The sequence below is a fragment of the Sinocyclocheilus grahami genome, unplaced genomic scaffold (genome assembly GCF_001515645.1).
Source record: "Sinocyclocheilus grahami isolate Dianchi unplaced genomic scaffold, SAMN03320097.WGS_v1.1 scaffold281.1, whole genome shotgun sequence".
In the NCBI taxonomy this organism is placed as follows: domain Eukaryota; kingdom Metazoa; phylum Chordata; class Actinopteri; order Cypriniformes; family Cyprinidae; genus Sinocyclocheilus; species Sinocyclocheilus grahami.
In genome coordinates this window covers 1,614,855-1,639,024 of record NW_015505460.1, presented here as the reverse complement: position 1 = coordinate 1,639,024, position 24,170 = coordinate 1,614,855, and the positions used below count along the sequence as shown (strand labels likewise).

The window sequence follows — 24,170 nt, the reverse complement described above, 5'->3', positions numbered from 1 at the left end:
CCAACAGTTAAAATGATCGGATGCTAACATTGTCTTCTATGATGTGCAACACAAACACCTCTGCTAAAATCTCAGAAAAAGTAGTCTGGGGTTTCATGACCCTTTAACAACAAAGATGATATGGTTAGTCTATTTGTTCGTTTTAGTTGCTAGAGGAAATAGAAAGCCCCAAAATATTTCTTAAGTAATACGATTAATCGAAAAATCTATATATATTTTTTTGCCCAGACCTAGTCTTCATTTAGTTGATCTTGAGTTACAGATTTAGTACATGGGTGGATTTATATATATTTTTTAAACCTGACAGACTTCCAACTAGTTGAAAATGAAGGAACATTAATTATATACAGAAAACTATATATGAAGTAAGAAAGTGCAGAAAGTTATATGTCCTGATGTTAATGTAACCACCTTCCTAACCTCATAGAGCTTACATCTTAATCAGTTTTTAATTGTTTTTGTGTGTATGTGTTTATAGATCAGTATCTTAAATAGAAGAGTTCCAGTCATCGTCTTCATAGCACACAGGTACAGCATTTCACTACTGTTATTATGAGACTCTGCATGGTTTTTGGCAACTGAAGTCTCACTGTTACTGTTTATTTTTGTGAAAGTTGTTGGCAGTATTTGTGCCCTGGAAACTTGAACCTTACAAATGTAACTTATGACACATTATCGCATTTGCCAAATGCATGTTAGAGCCTGCAGGTGTTGTCTTACAGCAGGTCTGGTTTTCTCTAGATTGCATTGTTCAAGATTTGTACATTGTCTTCTATGATGTGCAACACAAACACCTCTGCTAAAATCTCAGAAAAAGTAGTCTGGGGTTTCATGACCCTTTAACAACAAAGATGATATGGTTAGTCTATTTGTTCGTTTTAGTTGCTAGAGGAAATAGAAAGCCCCAAAATATTTCTTAAGTAATTTAAGCCGCTTTTCCACCAAAATTACCTGGAACAATTTGTCCCAGGAACTTTTTTTGCCCCAGACCTGTTGCTGTCTGCGTCTAAAGTACCGAGAAGATTAGGCAAATAGTCTGGTGATGTAGGTCTGCATGCGTTTCTCAATACCAAGTACGCAAAGTTCGGACTTGCATCCTCGGTAGTTTGGACTTCGCAAGTTCGGTAATTCTGCAAACAGCAGCGTACTTGATAACGTCAGTCAGATCATCTGGGCTTCTGCGATTTTCCGCACTTTATTTACAATAAGACGAAATATGATATCAAACACCACTGCCTCTTTTCATTTTCATTTAAACATATTAATAGCTGCAGAAATGTAGTTCAGGGAACGTACATGCATTACAATAAAACTAAATATATCAAACAGTATTGCCTTTTTATTTTCATTTTAACATATTAATAGATTAATAGAATAAAGACCAAAGATTACCTGTTAGATTTACCCAAAACAAATGATATCTTATGGTTGACCACTACAGAGACATCAGAGCCAGCAGCAAATGTCAGAAGGACTAGCCGAGTTGAGGCTGCTCTCGTCGGGATACATGAGCACATCGCCCGCTGATTGCGTGGAGCTCACGTCTCCGAAATCGGCAAAGCACATTTTCAAATAGGCACTGTCTTTATAAATAAACACTGTACTTATTTTACACAGCATTTGCACAGTTCACATAAAACAATTTCTTGTTTATTGTCCACTGATATGAGTGGAATTTGTTTTCAGCACTGGTTAGTTCTCACCAGTTTTAAAAAATGCTAAAAAAGTGGGTGCGGAGGAGGGGGAAGAGGGGAGACAGACAACACACAGCTTAGCGTTCTGACAGTTACATTTCGCTCCCATCGAGTTAAAAACAAATAAATGCACAGCCATTTGCACTCTGCATCGAAAACATATATATGAACTCGCTGTTGCACCTCTGAGAACTTTTAAGGCTTATTCTGTGGCGTTTATATAAGCCTTTGGACGGGTTGTCACAGAGCTGTAAAAACGGTTATGCTCACCAAGTGAATGAATCGCGTTTGTGCCGAACTCTTATTACAAAGCAGAAACAAACACACTTCTTCCGTCCATGAACGTTTCTCTCAGTTATTGTGCGCGATGTCATCTCGCAGACTCTGAAATGTCTGTCATAGCAAATGCTGTTGTGCTGTTGTGAATAATTAAGCGAAGCATCTTCTCATAGGATAAGAACACGCAGTCTCATGAATAATTTAAGACACGTCATCACGTCATCGATGTACTATTAGTCCATTGCCACGTCACAAATTGTGACGTCAACACAATGTAGATTTTAAACCCGGAAGATGAAAATAGTGCAAAAAAGCTTCAAATGAACCAGTTTTCTCCAACAGTTAAAATGATCGGATGCTAACATTGTCTTCTATGATGTGCAACACAAACACCTCTGCTAAAATCTCAGAAAAAGTAGTCTGGGGTTTCATGACCCTTTAACAACAAAGATGATATGGTTAGTCTATTTGTTCGTTTTAGTTGCTAGAGGAAATAGAAAGCCCCAAAATATTTCTTAAGTAATTTAAGCCGCTTTTCCACCAAAATTACCTGGAACAATTTGTCCCAGGAACTTTTTTTGCCCCAGACCTGTTGCTGTCTGCGTCTAAAGTACCGAGAAGATTAGGCAAATAGTCTGGTGATGTAGGTCTGCATGCGTTTCTCAATACCAAGTACGCAAAGTTCGGACTTGCATCCTCGGTAGTTTGGACTTCGCAAGTTCGGTAATTCTGCAAACAGCAGCGTACTTGATAACGTCAGTCAGATCATCTGGGCTTCTGCGATTTTCCGCACTTTATTTACAATAAGACGAAATATGATATCAAACACCACTGCCTCTTTTCATTTTCATTTAAACATATTAATAGCTGCAGAAATGTAGTTCAGGGAACGTACATGCATTACAATAAAACTAAATATATCAAACAGTATTGCCTTTTTATTTTCATTTTAATATATTAATAGATTAATAGAATAAAGACCAAAGATTACCTGTTAGATTTACCCAAAACAAATGATATCTTATGGTTGACCACTACAGAGACATCAGAGCCAGCAGCAAATGTCAGAAGGACTAGCCGAGTTGAGGCTGCTCTCGTCGGGATACATGAGCACATCGCCCGCTGATTGCGTGGAGCTCACGTCTCCGAAATCGGCAAAGCACATTTTCAAATAGGCACTGTCTTTATAAATAAACCGCAGATTTGAGTTTTAAGCAACTACTTTCTCGCCTGAAATACTTTTTAAAACTACATTTCATGACATAATAACAGTAATATAAAAATTTTTTTGAATATATGGTGGTTGAAATGCAATGCTGCGTGAACTCAACCAATCAGCATGCTCAGCGCCCAAGTCACGCCTCCGAAAGTTCCGGACCTTTGAAAAAGTACTACCTCGCGAGCAGGGACTTTCTGAGGGGTAACTTTTTACCTGGAACTTTATTTAAATCCTGGTTCCTGCAGTGGAAACACACCGAGTACCGGCCCAAAGTCCCTAGTTCCTGGGGAAAGTTCCTTTGGTGGAAACACAGCTTTAGGCTAGTTTTGAGGAGTCCAGTGTGCATCTTGAGCACAAGCAATGTGTAGCCATGTAATAATTCATTTATATTCTAAACAGTTTAAGTAATCTTTCACACAACCTTAAATTATATAGTGGATTTTGCAATAGATCAGGGATAGAGCACTTTTAAGTGTCTGAATCATCCTTTTTATATGCCCTGTAGACACAATTTACTAAATGCATGATAGACCCATAAGAAAAAAAGGCAAACTAGCACCTTCTGCTGGGAAGACACATGACTTCAGCTGAGAACACTTGTAGTAAATATTTGGGAGTTGTGCTCTCTATTAAATCTGTCTTCTTTCTTAATTATAGATATACTTTTTGAAAAATAGTGTCTCTCTGCTATGGAGGAGAGTGTGAGCTCTGAGCTGGTTCAAGCCCCTGAGCCTGAGCCCAGCCAGGATCCTGTGGATACCAGCTCACAAGGTACCCACGGCCCACTCCACCACATGCACTCCTGTACAAGAGAGCCGTGGGATTTACTCCGATCAGGGTTTCAGATTGAGAAATTACTGAAACATGATGTAATCACTGAGATTTAAGAGTCTCTTAATCTATTCTGGGCATGCACTGGGAAATATGAAATGGCTTTTTTTAACAATTTTTTTTATCAGAATGGGGAGTCACCATATCAATTCAATTATCCATGTTTTCATTGATTTATCTTGAAAGCACGTATCACAGTTTTAATTGTCACCCAAATCGCATAGCTGCAGCATGCTGATAATTAAACATTTATTGTTGAATTGAACTAGAATTTTGCTATGTCTCACACACAGAACCAACATCGGTCTCAGGAGAAGTCAAAGATCAAAAAGACCAAGGTGATGTTAGTGAAGACAAATTAGAGGACCCTGACAATTCTGCAAAGCCCTCACGTGAGTTTAAGAAGACTTGGGGCTTTCGTCGGACCACCATTGCTAAAAGGGAAATCCCTGGAGAAATGGCAGGGGAGACCCCAGAGGGCAAGGGCGCCCCAGTGCGTCGCAGCGGCCGGCAGGCGAAACGCACAGACAAACTGGAAGAGTTTCTGGTCACTGTGAAGCGTGGAAGAGGAACTGGCAGGAAAAGTTGTCCCTCACGACTTGAGGGAGGAGATCCTCCATCCCAGACCCCAACCGATGCCGAAACGGCCTCCGAAGCCAGCTTTGATGGAAATGCAGATGCTAAAATAGAGGAACAGAAAGTGGACTCACCAGAGAAAAAGAAAAGGGGTCGGGGAAGGACGAGGAGTGCAGTGAAGCCTAAAGCTGGCTCGGTGAGTGACGATGGCAGCTCTGAAAACGAAGAAAAGGCCACCATTGAGGTAACGACAGAGACCCAAGAAAATGTTGAGACTGTGGGTAGTGCTGGAGATGGAAAGGATGTTGAAGCAAAAGAAGAACAAGCAAAGGATGAGGTGGTGAAAGACGAGGAAGGTGAGGAGGACTGTGATAAGAACAAAGAGAAGACCTCAAATGAGTCCATAATAAATAGACGTCCTACTAGAGCAGTCAGTAAAGACTCCAAAAGAGACACTAAACCCAAAGTAGGAGTGAAGCTCCGCAATGAGAAGAAAGAAGAAGAGGAGGAGGAGGAGGATGATGATGATGATGAAGAGTCTTCGTCCAGTGAGTCTGACAGTGATGGTTATGACCCTAATGCACTTTACTGCATCTGCAGGCAGAAACACAACAAAAGGTATGTGTCTTTGGACAAGATGTCGTTGGCTGATTTGTTATTTGTTGAATACTGGGAGAATTAAATTATTGATGCATGTAGATTCAGCATAAATAATGCATATGCTGCAGTTTTAATCAAACATAAGATTTTATGTAAATATTTAATTTATAGAATGCTTTTTTAAAATGATTATGTAGTTTTTGAAATATTACGTGGTTTATACACATACAAGAATTATGTTATACATTATAAAATACTATAAAATAAAAATTTTTAATTAGGGCTGAATGATTAATTGCATTTGCAATATCGCGATATGAAAAAAATATTTTTCAATCGCAGAGGCTGCGATTACACTGGGTCACGTGACACGCAAGAGTAAAGAGGTGTGTTCGACTTAAGATCGATCGTGCATAATATCAAAGTATGGCGAGAGAAAGACGTCTGCTGTCTTATAGCTCTCGCAGTACTTTGATGACGCATTGGTCTAAGCAGCGCTGCTTCAAGTTGAGCGTGGGCCATCAGCAGAAAAAGAACAGAAATAAAACAGTAAACTGCCAAAGTACATATCTTAGAATGGGAGATCAGAGCTCGCAAAATTTCAAAATCCCTGGTAGCCCTTCAAGCAGGTACTCTTCAGATTTTGGTAGCCCGAAATTTAATTTAATTTAATTTAATTAAAAAAAAAAAAAAAACCTTTTTTTTTTTTTTTTGTTTAAGTAAAGAAAATCAGATAGGAGTTTAAATGTCAATCAAAAATATTTTCAATACACAAATATCAACAAATATGAAGGAAGGAATTTTATTTCACTATTTACAGGGTATCTACAGAATTTTTTAAAATAAATTTAAGGCCATTTATGACCCATTTTAAGAGCTGCACAAGTAAAATGAACACTGTATGAGTGGGGTTGGAGAATGTCTGTGGTAACATACAGTATTGAGCCATAAAATTACATGATTTACACAAATCCTATACAACTGCTTTTCAGCCTTTAGACCATTTTTATGAAAAGGGATAAATCAAGCATATAAATTGTCAATTTAAAACGTATAAATATTACTGTCTTAATTGTTTAGATTTTTAGAAGGCACATTAACTTCTATCTCATTTACAACTGTGTTTGCTGCGTAAAAACAAGAGTTGATATTTGCATTGATCTAACCATAATCACAAAGAAAGGTGTATTGAAAATGCAAATTAATTCTCTGCCACTAGGTGGCGCTTTAGGAGCACTGAAATATTACGGTTTCCCTGGTAACGGCTGTACACAAAGCAGCTCTGCGCTCATAAACGCTGCTTTATCGGGAATTATAGGTAAATTTAAATTAAAATGCCAACGACACATTTCTGAGGACAGTCGGTTGCCTTGATATACATTCAAATAAAGACATCTGCACTGCGTTTTGACTTGACACCTGCAGGGCTGTATTTATTCAATGACATCATTGCCTTTTGAAGTTTAATCCAGTCATATCGCGACTCTTGTCGTTCCGTCCCCAACTGTAAGACCTCTTGAAATTATAATTAAGACATTTCTTATGCCATTTAACATATTTAAAGCTCTTTATGGCCTTAAGTTTGATACAACTCACTTTAGGAGTTAAGGACCTGCGGGAGATCTGCATTTAAGATAGCCCGTCGGGCAGAGTGGTGATACATTTTGGTAGCCCGACTGGAAAACATAATAGCTCCGGGACGTCGGGCTAGTGATTTTGCGAGCCCTGGAGATGGATCGGTTTGTGATAGGGAAGAGAAAAGCCATAGATGAAGTCGCACAGACCCAGGCAGGTGCTGGTCATTTAAAAGCTAAGTGTAGAAAATATGAGGCATATCTTGCTCTTGGCTAAACTCACCACTCACCGTGTCTATACCGGACGCTACAGTTGTTGCGTCGCACCGCAACAGCTCTACTCTGGATGTGACAAAGCGACCGTTGCAAATCATTTTAACTTTGTGTCAGTACGTCATAAATAGAACGAGGCATCAGTTTAATGTCGGGTTTTGTTATGTTGCATCGCGCCACATCCAGTGTACACAGCGTCACTGATTATAATGGTTTCTACTCGTTGATCTATATATAATGACTTCTCTATTATCAGTGGTTCTACTGTATTTTGCCGCTCGCGTCCGGTGTAGACACAGTGTTTAATGGTGTTGGTGAGGAGGAAAGCCTACGTGTGTCCTATGCCATAACGGACAGCATGAAACCCACAAAATATAAATAACAAAGAGAGAATAACTGTTGTTATTATTATTCTCAGATTTTTTTTTTTTTTAGGATTTAAGGGGGGCGCGACCAAAAAAAGTTTGAGAACCTCTGGTCTAAAGTTAACAGACAGTGTTTAGTGCAGTCCACATGTTTACATATGTTTATTACAGTGACTTTGAATTACCTAAAGTAGTGTGGTAAAGCAACAGCTTTTTGTTTTTATATTTCTGCAATCTACTTTAGTTTGTGTGATTTGTTACTGCCTTTCATATTAATGTTTACACCAGGCTTATTTGTCAGTGCTTTATGTTGTCTTAATTATTACATGCTTACATGTAAATAATATGTACAGTATGTTGTGTAATAAATGTATTATTACTATTATAATGTATTTAGTACTTATATAAGTTATTATACAGACGATTAAAATGTTAAAGTGAGTTTATAGATGTTTAATTTCAGTAAATTATGTTTTAAAAGTAAGAGTTCTTCTGTAAGTGGCATGAGCAGAAGAGCGAAAACTCTAAGGCACTAAACTGAAATGTTCTTATACCCTGTAAGTATGTGCACATTTATCTCCTGGAGTATTTTAAACCAAATCATGAGACTTAAGAGTTTTATTGACTTAAGGCCCAGGAGGAATCTATATATAAATTGTGTGCTAGAACAGTGTTTATTAACCTTTTTTTCCTGCCACGACACAGTCTTGATGAGTAAAAAAAAAAATCCCATGGCACACCACTAAGCACTGAAATATAGCAAAAAAAAAGAATTTTGGGGGGGTGGGGATATATATATTTGATATATATATTTTTTTTTTTTGTAAATACTGCATTGTCAGAGTTGGTATTGTAGCTTTATATATGATCAGACACTTGCACTTAACTTTTTATGAAAATCATCATCGAATGTCGGAGGTATGCGTTTTGTCTGTCATTAGAATGGCCGCATCTGATGCAACTATTACGGATTGATGCAACGCATTAAGTTTTCAACAACTTACAGTTTATTATGTTTATTGTAGCTATATGGGAGCTTAGAATTTGTTGTTTAATACATTTGGCCAAAATCTCATGATATATAAAAAAGATGAACCTCTATGCACAGGATATTTAAAACGTACAAAAATATGTGACCATGGAGCACAAAACCAGTCTTAAGTTACTGGTGCACTTTACTTGTGCATCTGTGAGTTTTCACAAAGTAGATATAGCTCTATGTGTGAGTGAAGCACATATGCGTGTGGTGTTCTAGTATACAGACATTTCCAATGATCTATGTTTTTTGAATTGCATTGTTTTTACTGGTTTTTATTATGACTGTATTTCATAATCAGTAGTGAACATTCAGATTCTAAGCTCATAGGTTTTCAGTAATTAGCTAGAAAGTGTTTTAAGCCTAAAATGAAATTACATTTTAAGCCAGTCAAAATGTGCAATTGAGTATTTTGACAAATTATTGTCAATTCCCTATTGGTACATTCCTAATCTTTGTCATAATTGTTAATTCAACACTTGGTTAATGTTGCACTGTCCTCACAAGGCACGATTCAAGAATCATGGCAAGTGTTTGTTCAAAGCAGAAATTGTCCATTGCTTGCTTTTTATTTTTGTCAGCAGAAGTTCTATCATATCTCTTGTGGGTTTAATGATTATTGAGGGTGTTTGGTCATTATTGAAATCCTTGTGCATAGGTTTATGATCTGCTGTGATCGCTGTGAGGAGTGGTTTCATGGCGACTGCGTTGGCATCTCTGAGGCACGTGGCCGACTGATGGAGAGAAATGGAGAGGACTATGTCTGTCCAAACTGCTACACACAGAAGGGACAGGTTTCCAAGACTGGTTCTTCCACAGCAGCTGCAGAGAATGGCAAAAGGCCAGTAGCTGGCCTTCGTAAAAGTGAGACCGGTCTTGCTACACCATCTAGCACTGTTGCAGCCACCACAGAGGAGAAAGCTTCTGATGACCTGGGTATCAAGGGCAGGATCGAGAAGGCTACCAATCCTAGTGGGAAAAAGAAAATAAAGATTTTCCAGCCGGTATGTCTATGTATGATACACAAGTTTGAATACTGCACTCTTGTTTACATGTAATTTCATGGGATTGTAGAAGTCATCCTGTTGGTTTTGGATACAGTTTTGATGCTTTGTGCCTCTGCATGAAATTTGTTAGCTTTTCTTACAGGAATTTACTGTCAGCCGCATTGCTTGAAAGCTTAATTTAAATTTAATGTAACTTAAATTGCAAGATCAATATCTTATTTATATACAGTGGGTACGGAAAGTATTCAGACCCTCTTAAAATTCACTCGTTGTTATATTGCAGCCATTTGCTAAAATCATTTAAGTTAATTTTTTTTCCTCAATGTACACACAGCACCCCATATTGACTATATATATATATATATATATATATATATATATATAAAATTTCATTTAATGTAACTTAAATTGCAAGATCAATAACTTTTTATATATATATCTCTCTCTCTCTCTCTCTCTCTCTCTCTCTCTCTCAAAATTGGAGGGTCATTAATTGGCCGCTATCATATCTGGGTGTTTTTGCAATGTTACATTGTACAGGAAAATTAGGATTTTCAGTTTTGAGCACTAATAATTAGATTAATGTTCAATTAACTTCAGAAGTAAAAGTCTTAATTTTTGGTGGTAGTAACATCTGAGAACCAGTTTTAGTGCCATTACAAAGCATGTAAAATAATGGTTTTATTGGGTTTCATGTCAATATTGGGTGTTTTTCTGAGTACCTTTCCTGCTGAGATAACGGGGGTTTGTTGCAAAATCACCTCGTAAAGGCTTGTGATAAGTTTGTGGTACTATGGTACGATTTTTATAAAATATATGCAATTAAGGTGGTGAGTGGTTCCTTAACAATAAAAAAAAAATGGTATATATATATAAATAGAGACTGAGTAAATGCTATGAAAAGTCTAATTTCTAAATTATCTTATAATAATATTAGCTATTTTTGGGCATATCTCTTTACAAGTATCACTTAATTTCACTTTTTTCTTTATTGAATTGTAACATTTTTGGGGTACTGCAGTTGTCCTTAGCAAAATTTCCCCAAAAAATATCTATTTACAGTCATTGTTTTTTCAGCAGATGACAACCTCGTGAAGTCAGAGTCTGACTATTTGAATTTGCATTAATGCTGCAGTATATATTATGTATACTGTGGACTTGTGAAATTTCTGTCTTTGCAGAATACCCAGATAAGCTACTAGAGTGACTGAAATGTGCAGTATAGAACAGCTTTCTGCTTTTGAATACTGTATTCCACAATGCAATGCCATGACACTTATTAGTGCCATGGATGACCTTGGAAGTAATATTAGCCACAAACTTCTTAGACTTATTTGATCAAACCACAAAATTAAAACACTTTTTTTTTTTTGTTGGATTAAAAATATTTAATAAATATTTTCAATTTGATGATGTCATGTGACAACATGCATATTACGGTTTTAAAAATTGATATGTTAATTATTGAATGTTAATGTTTTACTTGCTATTTAAAAACAAAGGAAGCAATATACAGTACATTAGGTGTAGATATGTTGCTGTAATCTTGTGGCCACAGTGGTTTGACATCCCTGAGTTTCAGCAGGTATCTGTAGTTGAGGGATCTTCCCTCCCAAAGTGCATCGGCCCTGGCTGCGAGAGAGATGCGCTCCCTGACTCCGTCTACTGTGGGAACGACTGCATACTCAAACACGCCGCTGCCGCCATGAAGACCATCACTACAGATGGAAAAGACTCCAAACAGAAAGAGAGGGGCAGGCCCAAAGCACAGAAAAAGACCACAAATAAAACACCAAATAAGGTACTATTCATAGGCACCCAATAATAATCATATTTATTTTATTATGGGTTTAATGGCAGTAAATTGTTTGCTTTATATTTATATAAAAATGTAGAATTCATTTTGTGTGTGTGGTGTATATGGCTAAATTACTGTTTTGTGAGGATATGCTTAAATTGGTGTTTAGGTGTAATGGCAAAAGTTGTTCAGTAGTTGCTAATTCAGGTACTCACTATCAGGAAGACAGGTATTGTATCAGCTCTTTCTCTATAATGCTAGGACATCTAAATCTATATATGCTTACAGTGCTTTCTGTTCTTGACTATAGAGGAGGTCTGGCACACAAAGGAGGTCATCTAACCAAGGGGATGAGGAGGAGTCAGAGTCTGGGACTGAGGAAGATGATGACAATGATCAAGACAAGCATGCAGAGGAGCATCCACCGCCACCAGCCATGTCATCCTGGTCCAGTGACCATAATTACATTGCAGTAACGCCTGAAAAGACTTCACCCATATCAGCATCTGTTTTAAACAAAACGTGTATGTATCTCTGAGGGTTTTCCACATTTTATTGACCTGTCTCTACCAATGATGAACTGTCAAGAACAGCAGATTGAAATTGCTGCAGTCTAGAAGATTCACCGATTTAAAAAAAAGCAGCTCTTTTCTGGTGAAAATTGGATTGACATTTTTTAAATTGTGCCTTTAAAGAGATATTAGTGCTGGAAAATGTTAGCACAGCTATAATTATGAATTTTCTAAGTTGGACACCCAGTGCCACATCTTAAAATATTTTGTCAGTGTTTTTATCCAACACTGCAAGGTGATAATATTTATCATATATAATATAATATTTATTTTATATTTATAAAGTATCTGTATCAGGCTATTCAGCTCCAGAACAGGTAAGTTTATAAAAACAAAAACAAAGGGGTAAGTATTTAAGATCTAAAATGCATAAAGACTGTTTTTTACAGTCTATAACTATTTAATCCAAGTAAATTTAGTTTTGCACCAAATAAGTGATATAAAAAAATGTAGATCCTATGGATCTGAGCCCAAACTGTAGTGCCTTGCCATGATATGCTTTTGTAAAGCTTTCTGACCAACAAAGTATGTATGCGTGTGATCTTGAGTCTCTCAATGTATGGAATGCCATTGCCACTTATCTCCAATCCCTGCCATCATCGGGGCAAAAACTTCATCCGAAAAGATGTACTGACCTCACACCAGAACAGGTAGGTTTGGTGTCTTTTTCCTCCCGCCCTCCTTCCCCGACTAAGAATAGAACGTCTTTGATCATGTGGACTTTTGACTACATTGCTGTTACATATTATTGAAAATGTAACTTTTAACTAAGTAACTAACAGCTTTTAATTTGATAGTCCTTTGACTTGCATGCACTGCATTTATAAATGCTCATTGGACAAAGTGACATTCAAAATAAAGTGAAATTGCGGATAATACTCTTCTGGCCCTGTGCTTCAATTGTGAGAGAAGTCTGTTTATTGGATGACAACATGGGATGGCACGGCCCTTGCCTGTTTTTGGTTTTTGTCAGCCATCCGCTAAATGTCTCAGCATGATTTGCGAAAAGAAGCCTACAGTCGTTGGAGCCGGCCTGAGAGAAGAACTGTGGCATGTCAGAAAGTCCCAAGAGCCCAGAGAGTGAGCAGAAGTAATGAGGGATCGAATGAAGAACAGCTGAGGACACCATATCACCCCACAGCAGACAACAACAGAATTCACACACCTCATAACTGCAGCACACAGGGAAATGTCATGCTGTATTTATACATATACACAGAATGTAGACCAAAGCTGAATACGCTTGTTTTATTTAATATTTACATATGAACAAATTACATATTGAGAGTGTAGTGTACCTGTTGAGTGCAGCTGATTTGATGCAGAGATTTTAGAGCATGAGTTTTCTGCCTTAGTAGGAATGGTTGACTTGCAGAGGAAAAGTTTTTAGTTTATCATATGCAAAAATGACAAGAAAAAGGATACCATAAGCTTAATGTGGGGTGTTTGATACTAGAAAATTAAGAAATAGAAAATCAAAATTAATGCCGATCATTTTTGTCTTGGTCCCAGCAGCATTTTTCATGGTTTTTAGTCTTTTAAATGAGGCACTAGTGTACATGAGGTTGCTTAGGGTTGTTTGTGTTGTTGATCAAGATATGGAGAAATTTGTCTGATATGGGTAACACATGAATGGGATTATATTGATGCTCTGTGGTACACTATACCTGCTCTTGAAAGTGCTTCTTTTTTTTTTTAGGATGCATTTCTACAATAGAAAGGGACGTTTCATTGTTGTACAGATATTATATTCTTAAATATATCTGTATTCTTAATTTTGAACATTGATATGTTTTCCCCCCTCTCTGTAGCTGGTAATATAGTCATTTATAAAGTCTTTGTGTAATATTTCCATGAATTATTACATCAGGTTATTTATGCTTTATGTATTTAATGTGCTGTGTTGTACTACTGGCATTTTAATTGGTATAAAAATGTGTCTTTTCCCCAAAGGGCTTTAATTGTGTTTGAGGTGTATATCCTGACAAAATAATTAAAACAAGGCAGTGAATCTAAATTTGGCTCCAAGATCAAGTCTTCACTTAATAACTGAACGGTTTTTGCTATGAACCCTTCAAGTTCTGCTTGTATACATAATTATTTTACTAATAGCTGCTCTGTGCTCCAGTTAGTTGATTAAATTTTCACACAGTGATTAAAACTAATTGCTTAAAAAATAGAATTTTTATATATATATATATATATATGCACACACACAAATAAAACTGACTGGTCTGTGAGTCAACTACCCTTAAATACTGACTTGAATATAATGCAAGTTAAACAATTTCTTTGTTTGAAGCCATTCTTTACTGGTACTGGTGGTCATCATGTTAAATAACTTGAGAAAGCTATTACAAAAGCAAGGCACTACAATTGAGCATACTATATTTTATTCTTTTTTGTGGACTGACCAAAACAGCTTTGAAATAGTGATTTGTAAAAAAAAATTCTTTAGGTTTGCCATTTCATTTGTGTGCATGAATCAATTTATTCCATCTGTTTTCCAGCAGCTGCCCAAAAAGATCAAGAAAAGGAGGACAATGAAGAACTCAAGCCAGAGAAGGAAATGATGTCCGCTGACAAGAAACCACCTGCTTCAAATGTTGCTTCCAAAAGTGGGAAGAAGTCTCCTGGCTCCAAGGGGACAAAGGCAGCTGCTGCCACCACCTCGCCTCTTCCCAAAGGCAAAGCAAGTGCAGCACCTTTGAGCAGCGGAAGAGAGTTAAGAAAACAGCCTATACCCATACAAGCCAAACCAAAAAAGCCAGGACCTCCCATACCACCAATTCCGGTTTTATCACCTTTAGGCCCCCAGGGATCACGTCACCATGTGTCTGGAGCTCTCCGTGTAGGCAAGAGCACCTTTACTATTCCTAAAAAGCAGCCACAGGTGGGGCAAAAGGACTCTGCAGAGCCTGGTCCGTCTCCAAACTCTAGAACCCCACCATCACCAGTGTCATCCACCCAGCACTCAGCACCTAGACCAACCCAACCCACTGCACCTGCTGCTTCTCCACAGCCACCACCCAACAACCAGATGAGATCCAACATCAGACGATCACTGACTGATATCCTATATAAAAGGTTAGAGATGTTTCAGAGGTATAACATTTACTTTTTTAATACTGTTTTATAACATTTGCATTAACATATTTTCATGAACCAGTAAAGTATTTGTTAATATCAAACTTTATGGTTGAAATAAACGCATTCAGATTAACTGATTTTTTGGTTCTGTTTTTGAAATATTGAATTGCTTTTTTTAAAATATATTTTGCATTTGTTCTTCTGACTCATGCAACTGAAATGTAAAATGATTTTTAGTCGAATTGCAAAAATATGATTTTAAATTCACTTTTGTGCCACAGGGTCAGTGACAGTGATGATCTTTCCATGTCTGAGAGTGAAGTGGGAAAGTTGGCGGTCAGCATTGAGAAGGAGATGTTTAACCTTTATATGAACACTGATAACAAATACAAGAACAAGTACAGGTCCCTTATGTTCAATCTAAAGGACCCTAAAAACAAGGTTAGTCACTTTATTTGTATATTTATGGTTTCTGCTGAAATCTACATAGACCTTTTAGTAGTTTTGGAAAGAGTTGCATTATTTTACTTATCTGTGTGGCAGGGCCTTTTCTATCGTGTGGTTGGTGGCGAGATCAGTCCTTTCAGGCTGGTGAGACTGAGTCCAGAAGAACTTCTTTCCAAGGAGATGTCAGACTGGAGAAAATCAGAGATCTCTGAGGTAAAACGTGTTGGAATTTGTTTGTGTAAACTATTTAATTATGCTGTGTGCCTAAATTATGTACTTATTCCAAAAGAGTCTGGATGTGAGTGGGAGATCCCAGTCAGGACAGCCCAAAAGTGGATCCAGACAGGAGGGTGCTCCCACACATGTGGACATGGAGGAGGCTCCTCCCCCTATGTCTGATGGAGATGTATGTATGCCTGCCACTTCCCAATCTTCCCACTTGGGTTCTGCTGCTGTAAGTGCTGGCTTTCTTGCTTTCTGCATCTGTCTAATCTTGCACACACTTTTGTATCTGTACTGCTCTCATTTCAGTTTCTAAAGCAACTTTGCTGAATGCACTATTTGTGTTTATACTTGCCACCTTCCTTATCTGAATTTTCTCTTTCTTTTACATGGGTGCGTATAAACATGTATGACTAAATGGATGAGAATAGCATTCTAAAATTATTAAAAGATTGCTTATTGATCCTTTCCTTTTACGTTTGTCCTTTTTGAGCAGGACTCCCATGAGGACACGCGGCCTACTTCTGTACCACAAGCCCCAGTCTCTACTGCGAAAGGCAGTTCAATGCCAGATATCTTCAGTAGTATGCTAAAAGACACTACAGCAGAGCACAGGGCTCATCTCTTTGACCTGAACTGCAAGATCTGTACAGGTGGGACTTTATTACCACGATAAAAAGCCACATACCCTTAAGACCTACTGAAAAGTAGCTCTTACTGGTTGTATATATACCGATTATCTTTTTAATAGCTAACATTTAAATAACATGTTGCTTATTTTTCAGGCCAGAAGTTGGCAGATGATGAGCCACCATCTAAAAAAAGCAAAATGTCTGTGCCTAAAAAGCCAGAGCAATCTTTTAAGCCTAAATCAGAGCCAAGACCGTCCAAATCCCCTGCTGATCTCCCTCAGGTTTCCTCTCTTTCTGGTCTTGAGGCGCCCATGTTTGATTCTACATCTGTGGTGGAAGATCCAAGCAGTGTATTTCCTGTGGTTCAGGCCCCAGTCCCTGCTGTTGTACCTGCAGTCTCTTCCGTTACAATAACTCGGAGGGATCCTCGTACTGCTGGTCACCGCTCATCTGTGCCTCAGATAGTTCCTGATGCTGTTGTGCCAACAAATATTCCTATCTCTGTTGAACCTGTGGTTGTAGAAGCAAAGGGGCCTTTGCCTATGCCCCCTCCTGCCCCAGCATCTATACCCAGACCTGTGATCCCGAAACCAGCCTCTTATGGGTCCGGTACTGCCAGGTGCAGGAATATATATACTATTTTTTAAATATAAAATGTCTTTCATTCTGCTTTGTTGCCAGTTTAATATGTGGTAATATTTGTAATTTTGTTTTTTTTTATCAGTGTGTCAGAGTCCCCTCCTGAGGGTGAAACCGCTTTGTTCTTATCTGGACAAGAGATGATGTGGAAAGGATTCATAAACATGCACTCTGTTGCCAAGTTTGTCACAAAAGCCTACTTGGTGTCAGGATCATTTGAGCATATTAAGGAGGTTTGTTTTCAAAGTATTTACTTAAAAGGTCTTAATATTATACTGTAGGGTTCATGTTACAGTTTCATTTTAACAACGTTTTTTTTTTTTTTGCGCAGGACTTGCCTGACACTATTCATATTGGTGGTAGAATATCACCACACACTGTATGGGATTATGTGGGAAAGTTGAAGACTTCACTTTCAAAAGTATGGAAAGAAAAAACATTCACTAGAATTAAATTTAAAACACAAAGTTAATTTAAACTGTACTTCATTCATCTGAGTGCTGTTTTCTGATGCTGAGTGTTCTTTTTTCAGGAACTAAGCCTCATTCGTTTCCATCCAGCAACTGAAGAGGAGGAGGTGGCGTATGTGTCTCTGTTTTCTTATTTCAGTAGCCGTAAGCGGTTTGGAGTTGTGGCAAACAGCAACAAGCGCATTAAAGACCTTTACCTCATCCCTCTGAGCTCAAAAGACCCGCTTCCTGCGAAACTTCTGCCATTTGATGGACCAGGTAAGCATATACAAGGATATTATAAAATTTCTTTAAAGAATCATCTTTGTTTTTCCCTGAAACGTTTAATGGAAAGCAATTTTTGATGTTAACATCAGGTAAGCATGATTGAAGTCATGTTTGTATGTAACTCTTTATTCTGTGAATGGAAAGCTTGTTCCACAATTTACAAAAAGGAAAACAAACCATGGCCATATCAAATGTGCTACAATACAGTACAAGTTTGTTCAGTACAAAGTTGTTTGTGTACTACTTTTTGGCTTGGCTTGTCTTGTTTTTGTTTTCAAGTTGTCATGTATTGTAAGATTTTCTAATAAAATATATCATGAATCCAAGTTTGATGTCCTAGATATTTGTGTCCTAGCCTTACTTTTTCAGGTTCATGTTTAATTGTAAGAACAAGTGTTGGAGTTTCGCAAAGTGACTACCTAAAAATGTAATATATAACTTATGCCACCTTGCTGAATATTAAATTTAAAAATGCCCATTTATGCTGTCTGCTGTTGGACTAGCTGTAATATCATGGCAACCGTGGTAAGTTTTATGCTGAACAACATCTTGTCTTATAAGAACAACAAGGGAGTCGTCCGATCTGCCCAAGGAGTGACTGACTTACTGATGTTTTCTATCCTGAGACAAATTGTTGCATAAAATTAGCATGTTTGAAATTATCATTATTGGCATAAGTTTACAAGAGGAACATAAGTAGTGTTATCATTAATTAAATGCAGCTTTATCTATAACTTTTATATAATTAAAGGGTTTGTATAAAGGACCATTTGTGCTTAAATTAACAAGCCCTTTGTGATCATCTAATTTGCCAATAAATGTGTACATCATGAGGGTAATTTGGTGGGTACATAAAAAAGTGTGTAGTTAAGTTCTTATTGACCAGTTTGTTGTATTTTTGTATTATGTGGAACAAGCTCTTCTAATCTGTATTTCTTGCGTATTAACATCTACCTGAAATTTGGTGTAGTACGTAGGTGTTATATTAGATGGATCTGTGGATGATAATAATGGTTCAATAGAGGACTTATTTGTGAAATAATGTTTCATATTTGTTTTGCAGGACTAGAACCAGCTCGTCCCAATCTCCTTCTGGGGTTGTTAATTTGCCAGAAGGACAAAAAGCGTCCTGGAGCCCCTCTAGAGAATGAGGAAAAACGATCTAAAACTCTAAGAGATGATGAGACAGGCCTTCCAAAACCATCCACTACTAGTAAATCTGAAATAAAACAGGACAAAGTTCTTCGCTCTAGTCTGAATGCCATAAGCACAACTCCCCCAGGCACCCCTCCACCCATCAGTGCCTCCGAGTCTTCAAGTTCTGTCTCAACTGTGTTTTCAATACTGTCCTGTGTGAAAGCACTTGGTGTCAGCACTAGCACAGGCAGTAATTCTCCATCCTCCAATATCTCTGCAGCATCTACGGCTTCTTCCACACCACTTCAGACTATCCTGAAAACACTTTTTGGCAAGAAGCAAGATTCTGATGTCTCGTTATCACCTTCAGATCAAAGTGCTGTCGACGTCTCTGTGCCTTCTGTATCCCTGTTAGATCCAATTGTAAAACGGTTTGCAATAACCAAGGGTAGAGAGGTAGAAGTACAGGATGATAGACCATATGATCCTGAGGAAGAATATAACCCAGCTGTTGGCTATAGTACAGAAAATACTCATGATACAACAAAAGTGACTGCTGCAGTAAAGCAAGCAGAGGTCAATTCCGTGGTGGATGATGTAGCTTATGACCCTGAGGATGACTCTCTTTTTGATGATGTTGATCCAAGTGCTAAGAAATTAACTGAGCATCAAAAGGTGCTTGAAGAAAAACAGACCGAGGAACAGAAGCACGAGGGCCCAATTCATCAACAAATACCAGAGACTTTGATTTCACAGCCTGTTACATCTCTGTTGGCTAACAGTCAACTGCTGCAGCTTGGTAAAAAGGTTGAAGAGTTGGTGGTAAAGAGTTCAGCTGCTCCAATTATTAACCAGAGAAGAGACCCAAGGCAGAGTAGAGACCCTAGACAGGCAGCTGCATGTAGAAGACAGACGTCTGATTCCACAGAAGCAGAGGAAGAATCTCCTCTTACTACAGACAAACTATCTCCTCAACAAGGTACAGCGACAGAGACATCACCAACACAAGCATGCACAGTTTCAGACACACAAACTGCACAGTTGGACACTACCGAGGATACATCAGTAGAGGAACCTTCTGCAACCACAGATTTGCCACTATTGCAAGTCACTGCCACCTTAGATTCAGTGCAGCCTGCCATCCAGCAGCCAGAAACATCCAAGTCTGAAGAGGGGGGTGGGAGTGAAGAAGGAAGAAAGACTGAAGAGGTGCCTTTTCTTGATACAAAGAGCACAGAGGTTTCAATTCCGTTACTAGGGGAAAAGATTGACCCAGAGTTGGTTGAAAGCTACAGGGAAAAAGAGCTTGAAGAGGAACCCAAAACGAAGGATGAACCCATTGAATCTGAGATCAAAAGTTTTGAGGAGGTTTGGCCTAATTCTGCCAGTATTTTAAAAGCTGATAAAGTTTCATCCATTGGACAGGCTGTGTTAAAAGTTGATCAGGTTTCATCCATTGGGAAGCCTATTGAGACCACTGCAACCACATATTATAACATTTCAACAATCAGTACTTCATCTACTTCTTTACACTTAGGAGTGCCACAAGATGTCATCCAAGACAACTCCTCTTATATGGATTCTCACAGTTCCCATATACAGCACATACCAACAACAAACCCTGCTAACATTCCACTTACAATGTCTTTTCCTCCTCTTATTGGCCCTCCACCTATTCTTGGTCCACCTCCCATCCAAGGCCCACCACCAATGACTGTTCCACCACCTATGCATCTCCCTCCTCCAATGTCAGGTCCACCGCCAATACAGATTCCCCCAATTCAAGGTCCACCTCCTCCCCTTGGGGATAGTGATCATTCTCAGTATCCACCATCTGGATCCTATCCGCCTTTCCAGAATCAGTGGGGTAGCAGTTCTCAGTTTGATGCAGCTCCAAGAGGTCCACCACCTCCTAATTTTACACCAAGAGGACTACCTCTATTCCAGCCAATGGGTCAGAGAGGTCCCCCTCCTCAGATATTTGACAATTCCATGAATTCAATGCCCCCTCAGCATATCGGACCAAGAGGCCCACCTGCAGGGCCTCTACCACCCGGGCCACCTCCCAACTTTGATGGACAAAGGTTTAATGGGCCTCCACCACCTTTTAACTTCTCTGCACCCAGAGGTCCACCTCTACCATTTCCTGGTCCCCCTCTAAATCACTTTGATAATAGAGCACCACCACCATCCCACTTCCCTGGTACAAGAGGTCCGCCTCCACTTCATAACATTGGGGATCATGGCCCTCCATCTAATATATCAAGAGGGCCTGGTGATCAATTTGAAGATGGTGGAAACTCTTATCATCAGGGATTAGAGAAGCCCCAGATACCTTCACAAGGGCCTCCTTTTAGGGGACCACTGCCAAACCACTTTGATGGACGAAGGGGACCCCCTGGACCTTCAGGTGAAATGTCGGGACAGCGATTTCCACCTCCAAACCAATTCCGTGGTTCACCTCAACACAGGGGATCATTTGAGGAACCACGGGGAACTTCATCTCAAGACTTTGAAAGGCACCGGGGACCATCAGTGCAGCAGTTTGGTGGCCCGAGAGGTCCACCACCAGGACATTATGATAAAGAACCTGTTGGTCAGCCAGCACGATTTAACTACAATGATGACACCCCAGGTGATGTTCGAGATGTTAGACCTGTTCGCGGACCTCTGCTTCCAACACCTCCTGAAGGTCCCATCCCAATACAGGGCCGTGTAGGGGGACACAGCCCAGACACCCACCGTGATGACCACTGGAGACGGCACTCCCCTGAAATGAGGAGGCGAAGCTGTTCCTCCAGAGATAGTTCAGAACCACATAACCGTCCAAGTAGATTTGATGGTGGTTCACGTGACAGAGATGCCTCCTCAAGGTTGTCTGAAGAGAGACAGCGGGATTTGTCTGAAGATAGAAAAAGAGACCGAGATCGAGAAGGTGGTCATGGTGGACGATCATGGGGCTGGAACAAGGAGCACGAGTATGACCGGGGCAGAGAAAGGGATCGTGAAAGAGATCGAAGCAGGGAAAGAGATAGGGAGCGGGGCCACACCAAGGAAAGGGAGAAAGAACACAGTAAAGAGAGGGATCGCAGTAGAGGCAGAGAATCTGACCGATACAGAGATGGAGATGGAGACAAGAGGAGAGACCGGGATCGAGACAGGGACCGCGGCAGGGAGAGAGATCAAGACCGAAAAGACCATGACCGAGACAGAGCAAAGAACAGAGACAGAGAAAGAGACCGTGACAGAGATCGAGACAGCAGGGACAGGAGAAAGGAACGCTCAAGGAGCCGTGAACGAGAACGTGGAAAAGATCGTGACAGAAGAGATCGTGTCAGAGAACGTGACAAAGACAGAGGTAAGGAGAAAAACAGAGACAGACGGGACAGAAGCAAGAGCAAGGAAAAGAAAGATGACAAAAAAGAAAGATCTGACAGCTCAAGGGCAAAGTCTACAGAATTTGAAAACCCATCATGAAGGTCATTCATCTTGACTGTTGACTTTTTATATATATATATATATATATATTTGCATGGGTTTGAACGTTGCGCTTGAAGGTCTCTTTTGTACTCTTTTCTTGCCGAATATTTTATGCTTTTTACTTACAAGTCCTTGATGTTAACATCTTCAGGTGTACGTCTTATGTGATGATAATTTTGTCAGCACAACATACACTCCCTGTAATTCTATTTTAAAGAAAAATATGGAAAACTTCACTGATAAGAATAAAACAAGACTGTAAATATGTATTTGTGTATATACAGGTACGTTTTTAACTACTTTTTTCTAAATAGAGAAGTCATGAGCCATATAGCTTTAAAATTATGTTTAAAGGAAAAAATGTCTTCAAAAGAAGGTCTTTGTATGGTAAAAGCGTAACCAGCATTTAATGAATGTGTCTAAAGGCTATTGGTAATGATTGACCTGAAGCCACTCCTTATGTTCATTACATTTGTTCAATTAAATTCTCTGTGATAATACATTACATTGTGTTTTCTTTGAAGTCTTTGGGGAGTTAAAAATAACATTTTTAATGTTTTATACATGACCAAGTAAACTTTCATGCAGGTTAAATTGTATGTATTAAAACTTTGTTTAAATTGTTCTAAAATGTAAGCATGCCAGGCAGGGCACATTTAAATTATTGAAATTTGTCTGTGATGTATGGTCATTTTATTCATGGTATTTAATAACAACCAATTGCAGTACATTTAACTAGTTTAGAATTATTTGAAACACTTTGCACTTAATTTCTAATAGTTTCCTCTATCCAAAGCAATCCAAGTAAAGTAACCAATCACTAATCACTTTTTATTAGTTTATAGTGGATGATTTACCAATGCAGTTATCTTTCCTGTTTTTTATTTATTTATTTTTTTGGTGGGACATATTGAATGAAGCAAATTGAAAGGGGAAAAAGTACCAAACAGGCATTGTAGGCATCACAACCATGAATCCCTGCATCACAATCACTATCTTAAATAGTAAGCTAGACCTACCTTACATTAGAATTAGAAATTGTAATATGTTGGAATGACTGTTGCACAGATGAATGGATGGTGTATTTACTAATTTTACATTATTATTTCCCGGGTGGATCTGTGCTTGTTTTTGACATTTTAGGCTACTTATGAACTGTTGCATGCGGGACCAGGGCCGTCATCTTAAACATCTCACAAGTTTAAGGGTTGAGTGCTGTTAAAAAAATCTTTGTAAGATCAGATGAACACAATGATAGGCTCATTACAGTGAACCACCAGCTGCTGCGAAATATAAGAAAATATGAGGCATAAATTACAGTCATGCAGGTGTATGGTGGGAGTATCGTAAATTACATTAAATTAAATGATCATGCCGTTTTAATGAATGAAGGATTGTGAAAATTAAATGAGTAATATTTGCGCCAAGATGTGAAATGTGACAGGATGATTGATGAGTCGGATTACGGCGACAGCACGTCTGCTTTTTGGTAGTATGTCCTAAAAAGTTACATACTCATTTGCTACAAACTCGAATGTAGGTCATTTTCACACATTTTTTTTTTTTTACCGAATAAAGATAGCATAACCACTACTTTACACAAGTAGATTGCAGGTGATGTTTGAGGGAGGGACAGTGACATTCTAGAGCTTCTGATTGGACAAAAAATCTGTAGTCCAGTCAAAAGCATATGTACTAAAATTGGTTTAAGTGTGTACGCTAGCATAATGATGGATTGAAAGATAACTTCTCATTCACATTTACCTCAATTGTAGTTGATCGGCTGATGCAGGACCTCCCTTGAGTTGGCCTAGTTTGCCTGAGCTGTTCATCCGTGTGAATGTTACATATTGGTGTTTGGCTTGAGTGTTGTTTTTAGTAACACAAAAGCGTTTATGAGTCACGTATTACTTTTAAGAGACTCGCTTTTGATACTGTAAATGGCTTAAAATTGGACAGGAG

The 24,170-nt window shown here is 38.6% G+C and overlaps 1 protein-coding gene across 7 annotated transcripts in view; it reads left to right on the top strand.

Annotated features, from left to right (window-relative positions):
* The window catches only part of LOC107600301 (death-inducer obliterator 1-like), a 27,950-nt gene extending 5,241 nt beyond the window's left edge, over positions 1 to 22,709 (top strand). For 2 of the 7 annotated variants that reach the window (XM_016292168.1, XM_016292169.1), the window contains exons 2-17: positions 479 to 528; positions 3,850 to 3,963; positions 4,317 to 5,217; positions 9,106 to 9,451; positions 11,037 to 11,255; positions 11,563 to 11,776; positions 14,335 to 14,911; positions 15,196 to 15,355; positions 15,458 to 15,574; positions 15,651 to 15,815; positions 16,080 to 16,236; positions 16,369 to 16,834; positions 16,940 to 17,087; positions 17,186 to 17,275; positions 17,387 to 17,582; positions 18,655 to 22,708. In XM_016292168.1, the coding sequence (XP_016147654.1) occupies positions 3,882 to 3,963; positions 4,317 to 5,217; positions 9,106 to 9,451; positions 11,037 to 11,255; positions 11,563 to 11,776; positions 14,335 to 14,911; positions 15,196 to 15,355; positions 15,458 to 15,574; positions 15,651 to 15,815; positions 16,080 to 16,236; positions 16,369 to 16,834; positions 16,940 to 17,087; positions 17,186 to 17,275; positions 17,387 to 17,582; positions 18,655 to 22,205 (7,389 nt within the window). In that variant the 5' untranslated portion in view covers positions 479 to 528; positions 3,850 to 3,881 and the 3' untranslated portion in view covers positions 22,206 to 22,708. Of the gene's footprint in view, positions 1 to 478; positions 529 to 3,849; positions 3,964 to 4,316; positions 5,218 to 9,105; positions 9,452 to 11,036; positions 11,256 to 11,562; positions 11,777 to 14,334; positions 14,912 to 15,195; positions 15,356 to 15,457; positions 15,575 to 15,650; positions 15,816 to 16,079; positions 16,237 to 16,368; positions 16,835 to 16,939; positions 17,088 to 17,185; positions 17,276 to 17,386; positions 17,583 to 18,654 lie in introns of all 7 variants that reach the window. The other 5 variants (XM_016292170.1, XM_016292166.1, XM_016292167.1 and 2 more) reach the window with 5 other exon arrangements.
* The last annotated feature ends 1,461 nt before the right edge of the window (positions 22,710 to 24,170 follow it).